This window comes from Hypomesus transpacificus, chromosome 10 (assembly GCF_021917145.1).
Source record: "Hypomesus transpacificus isolate Combined female chromosome 10, fHypTra1, whole genome shotgun sequence".
In the NCBI taxonomy this organism is placed as follows: Eukaryota; Metazoa; Chordata; class Actinopteri; order Osmeriformes; family Osmeridae; genus Hypomesus; species Hypomesus transpacificus.
Genome location: NC_061069.1, coordinates 12,523,564 through 12,529,264, shown reverse-complemented (window position 1 = coordinate 12,529,264; position 5,701 = coordinate 12,523,564). Strand labels below are relative to the sequence as shown.

Here is a 5,701-nt window from a genome sequence, read left to right as displayed (position 1 = left end):
TTCTGGTATTGGTGTCTTCAAGTAATTAGTTATACAATGAGGGTTTCCAATTGCGAATTGTAGAGAATAAGAAAAAATCACCCAATTCTGAAACTCGGGTTACAGGATAATCTCTAGGTTCTAATTTGGCTGTTTGTAATTAACTGTCTAAAGAGGAAAGTGACTTCCAATAGACCGCCAGTCACTCTGGATTTGAATCAGTTGCCACCCATTCAACATGTAGTCTCTGGAGTGAAAACTGATCTTCCTTTATGACAGCAGACAAAATTGAGTTTCGGTTACAACAATTATTTTGCTCAGAGAAACACATCACATATTAGATTTGGAAAGACCATGGGGGTGGGGGGGTTGAATGGTGAAACATGCCATAACATAGACCTCTCGATAGGCTATTTCTGACTATAACACAACACCTAGAGAGCGCGTTGGTCATGGCAAAAACACGATTAAATGGGGCTCGTTCCCAGCCTTACTGTAGGTATCACTGCAAACTCTCTGTCGTACCTTTCCTTGGCCACAAGGTGGAGTTACAGGCCCACCAAGACTCACCTGAGAGAGGTTTGCGGAGGTGGTGAACTTGGCAACTCAGCAGGCAAAGACGGATCACCAGGAAAGAGAAATGGGAACGAGGCAGAAGTGCCTGTACTTGTCGTAGCGCAACTACCTTCCCAGGAGAAGTGCTGAGACGGTACACGGTCCGAAGAAGACCGTGACGAAGGAAAAGCTGTCTGAAAAGTTTATGGAATTATATCCTGTGGTCAAGTCAATAGATTCTTTATCACCGAAGGATTATCCCCGACAGGAGATAAGGTTTGTCTGACAGTGGTATCTAAGAACACTGAACATTTTTCAAATTAGCCAGCTACTCGCACGGCGCCAGCTAGGTGGCTAGCTATGTTAGCTTTTAGCTAGCGAGCATTCTTCAGTTTGATGGAATGGAATTGAACCTGTTCTGACAGACCTGTAGTGACCACGAGACGTTCTTGTGCATGCACTCTACTGTCGACACCCCGTAGTGATTTTAGTAGTAGTAAAAAGTTTAAACTTGCTCGGTATGGTAAATATAGTGATTAGAACAGTTAATGTAACGTTAGGATATGTACTTTACTGTACATTTTATGCAATGTCCCTCCTTGTTGGTAAGAAAGCCAGTTAACGTTTAATTTATCGTCACCATTTTCAAGTCCCTTGCCCGAAGAAAACGGAGTGTTCCAGGAAGTTCAGTTAGGAGCGCGTACTGGACAAGGTAATTTAGGTTTCTCCCTTTAAGAAGTTGACAATTGTACACGCACAAGTATGGAGCTATAATAACAAAAACATCCGTATGATACGATCTAATCAACATAATGAGGAATCAGAGAGAGCTTTAGTCTACTTGAAGATTATTGCAAAACAAAAAAACAAACATGCCAGTAATTATAAATTAAACCATATACACCTTTGCCGTTAACCTACGTATTTCCATGTCATCAAACCAAGGAAATCTAATGTAGGTAACAAATGCCCGTTCGTTACAGATTGATTTTTGGAGGCCTGGGGCATAAATAAGCCTAGCAAGGAGAGAACCTTAAATATGCTAGTGAACATCTTAAGGTGTTTTGTGCAACCGGTCCCTGGTACAGTAGGGATGACTGGCCCATTTACTCAAACTCAACGTGTTGGAGTATATAGGGCAGATCTTCTATATCAAGCTGCTAGGAACACCAAGGGACTATATTTGGGATGTAGCTACATTTGAGAGGTCATTCTGGACCTCTGCTTGTTACAGTCTGTAATAGTCTTGTCTAATACTGTTGGACTTGCTGGAAAGTTCAGGGGACAGTTGGTTTGACTTGGTTTAAGACTAGTCTTGACCAGACGGTCTTAAACTCTCCGGTTAATCCAGTGTCTGTTGCAAATTGACTTTATTTGCGGTAGGAAAGTTAGCGATCGCGCCCCCTTGGTTTAGTTGCCATGGCAACAACAATCTGTTAGTAGCCTACACCTTAACGTAAACTATTATATAATGAATGACGTTTTTTCATTTAACTGATTTCAGAGTCCCGCTTTTTTTCTTTTTTTTTTTAAACGAGTAGACTAGATGACAACCAAAAGTTATTGCATTGACGCTAGCCAAGAGGTCTCCGCAGAAGGCGAGTCAGGTCTGACTCTATTCGAACTAGAATCAGCCTTTCTGCCAGTCAGCAGCCATCGAAAGAACGACCGGCCTCATTGTTAATTGTCTCGATCAATAGAAACTCGAAAGAAGAGGGCAAGAAAAAAACATCCCGGTGATATCGATACCTATTACCTATCACCAGGCCTATGTAGGAGGAGAGCGGTAGCTAGGGGAGGGTGAAATAGCTGGGGTTTGTGTGCTGACGGTGGCGCATTCTCCATTCCAGTCAGCCCATTATGAAGTGACAGGATTGCAGCTCCCAGTGTTGTCACTCCCCCAGTATGAGCATAGCTCATGGGCAGGACAAGCCTCTCTCATGGACTCCCCTGACATATGACTTGTACAGTTCCACCAATACCTTCTCCATTATCTGGTCAAGGATGAGTCAACAGGTGGCAGACTGATGGTTTTCAGACACAATCTTCTAAAATGGGACAATTCTCTAGATTTCTACCAGAGGTGTCTCTGGAGGAGAGGATCCGTTCAGATTTTCAGTTGGAGGTTTTTCCCCACCTGTTGTCTTTCCCTGAGGGTTAAGGTTGATTGTCGGTGCTGATCTGTGGACAGCTTTGAAGCCCTTGGTAGCGTTAATAATGTTTGGTCTCTCAGAGAGTCATTGGAAGATACAGACAGGGTTTTGGGGTTAATGGTGTGTTATGACATTGGGAAGCTAAGGGGTTGTTATGACGTGGAATAAACACTTTCAAGGCCAGTTTCCTGCACTCACACATAGCCAAGCCTAATAGTCCCATTTAAATTGATCTGGAAACATGCTTGGCTGGCAGAGGCACTCATGCTTTGGTCAGTCACTCCAGGTGTGATTGTTGTGGACAGGTCTGTGATCTTACCAAGGTTTGGACAAATCATACAATCTTACTGTATTCATAGTCAGCTCTCGTGTTTTCTAGACTTTATTTGTGGGAGGAAAAGTACGAGGGTGGAAGGATGTTGACGTAAGGGGAGGGGGGGTAGGGATGGAGGAGATAAGGTAGAGGGGAGGAGGGAAATTTGTTGTTGACTACTTTTTTGGGGAATTGCCTTCTTCCTAAAGACATGTAGTTCCATTGTACCCTGTCTGACCTTCTCTCTCCCTCACTCTCTTTCTCTCCCTCTCTCATTTCCTCTCTCTCTCTCACTTTCTTTTCTCTCTCTCTCTCTCTCTCTCTCTCTCTCTCTCTCTCTCTCTCTCTCTCTCTCTCTCTCTCTCTCTCTCTCTCTCTCTCTCTCTCTCTCTCTCTCTCTGTCTCTCATATTCCCTCTCTCTGTCGCTCATATTCCCTCTCTCTCTCTCTCTGTCGCTCATATTCCCTCTCTCTCTCTCTCTCTCTCTCTCTCTCTCTCTCTCTGTCTCTCATATTCCCTCTCCCTCTCTCTCTCTCTCTCTTAGCTAATGACACCCTAGGATTCAGTAGTAGTATAACCTATGCAAACAGGCTGAGCTCATGGTGTCACATAGTGGTGACTGAATGTCTTCAGTGGAGGAAGAGCCTCAGGCTGGTATAGTGAATCAGATATTCCTCAACACAAAATGACACACCGGTTTTGCACCTGGGTTTGTTTGGATTATGCAAATCTAGGAAAGTTAAATTAAGGTTTATTTTTTCACCCTGCCCACAGTAGCGTTCTAAAATCCAAATGTAGGCCGTCGAAGATAAACTGTAAAACAAAGTCAAATTATTTGGAATTAACTGAAATATATTTTTTATTGCTGTGTATGATTTGCACATTCTTGTAACTGACAGACTCTAAGTGAAGGATAGTTTGTTTGAACAACACCGCCTCAATGTTGAGATTGTGCAAGATGTTCCTGAACTTTTGTCTTGATTAGAGGTGTGTGTGTGTGTGAGACATCAGTGGTATGTATGATTTGACTACCTCTTGCTCGGTATGGTAAATATAGTGATTAGAAGAGTTAATGTAACGTTAGGATATGTACTTTACTGTACATTTTATGCAATGTATTAGTATTTATGCAATGTCCCTCCTTGTTAGTAAGAAAGCCAGTTAACGTTTTAATTTATCGCATCACCATTTTCAAGTCCCTTGCCCGAAGAAACCGCCGCGTTGATCAAATGGAGCTGTTTGTGTTCCACTCGACGGTAAGAGGAGAGAGAGAGGGCTAAATGAGTGGCAGAGAGCGACATAGAGATTCAAAGTGAGAGAGTCCCAGAATGCGATGGAGTGAGGGAAACACGTGAGTCATATTACTGGACCTCCCTCCCTCTCTAATCTTATTTTCTTCTCCGCTGGCTTCCCAGACCTACGTGTCTGTAAGTTAGTGGGATTACTGGCCCCTATAGTCTGTTTGTTCACCCTCAATTGGATTGAGCAGGCCTATAGGTCCTACTGTCACAGATATTGTTCACGGCTCTCTACGGTTTGTTTTGGGTTTACCTGCTTCTTGTCCAAACGCTTGTGCTTTCTAAGGGCCTCTCCGAGGAGTCCATCTGGACCCTCAGAGAGTTCAGTATGCCTGGTTCTCCTGTAGACCAGAGACTTATGATGTTACAGTTGGCTGAATACTGCCTGGGGGGTGGGGGGGGGGGGGTTGTGGAGGAAAAAAACATCTGATTTATGTCTCTGGTCTTCACTGTGGCGCACGTTTGTTTTAAGACAGCTTTTCTTTTTCTTTTTTTGTGAGGGGGACGGATTGTCCGTTTTTAAAAAGTGGGAGGGGCCTATCCCATCCATGTAGAAAGAACCTCCTCCCCTCGGTCTTCATATTCCTCTTCCTGTCCCCGTCCCTCCAGCGGCGGTCGGCGAGCCATGCCTCTGAGCTCCTCGTCCAGCCAGCGGCGGTGAGATCCAGTGCGTCGGGCTGTCATGGCGGACCTGCCCATCGCCCCGGGCCAGGTGTACATCGAGGTGGACTACGACTACGAGTACAAGGCCAAGGAGCGTCTCATTACCATCCACCAGGGGGAGCACTTCCTGCTGGTGAAGAAGAGCAACGAAGACTGGTGGCAGGTGAGGAGGGACGAGGGGGCCAAGCCTTTCTATGTCCCCGCCCAGTATGTCAGGGAGGTCCGCAAGGCCCTCATGCCCCCTCCCAAGCACCTGCTGCACCCCGGGGTGGGGGCGGGGCCGGTGACAGCGTCCCGGGGAATGCAGGAAGTACGCCGCTCCAACGAGAACCTCAACCGGAGCGGAGGAAGCGAGTCGTCTGTCCTCGGGCTCCGCTCGCACTCGCCCTCCTCCCTGTCGCCCTCCACCTCGTCCGGGCACCCCACGCCACCCTCCCTGCGCCGCAACGCCAACCACAGCCCGGGCAGCGACAATGACCACGCCCTTCCAGAGGCCCCGCCCTTCCCAGGAAGCCACTCCGGGTGCACCCCTCCCCACCCAGCCAAGCGGAGCACGCTGCCTCGCTTCCGCGCCAGCTCTCCGGACCTCCAGAGGGCTCCGTTGGACGTGGACAGCACTCAACACTGTGACTCGGCCGGCGAGGGATCGGAGAGACGCACCAACGACTCAGAGTCTGGAGAAGAGCTGAGCAGCAGCTCCACCGAACACCTGCAGGTAGGAGAGACTGTGTGTGTGTGC

General features: G+C 46.9%; 1 protein-coding gene across 7 annotated transcripts in view; it reads left to right on the top strand.

Moving 5' to 3' along the window:
- Window positions 1–595: 595 nt before the first annotated feature.
- Window positions 596–5,701, top strand: part of LOC124472767 (rho GTPase-activating protein 12-like) — a 37,318-nt gene continuing 32,212 nt past the window's right edge. For 2 of the 7 annotated variants that reach the window (XM_047027793.1, XM_047027789.1), the window contains exons 1-2: window positions 596–810; window positions 4,909–5,677. In XM_047027793.1, coding sequence (XP_046883749.1) covers window positions 4,982–5,677 — 696 coding nt within the window. In that variant the 5' untranslated portion in view covers window positions 596–810; window positions 4,909–4,981. Of the gene's footprint in view, window positions 811–1,184; window positions 1,247–4,908; window positions 5,678–5,701 lie in introns of all 7 variants that reach the window. The other 5 variants (XM_047027794.1, XM_047027792.1, XM_047027796.1 and 2 more) reach the window with 3 other exon arrangements.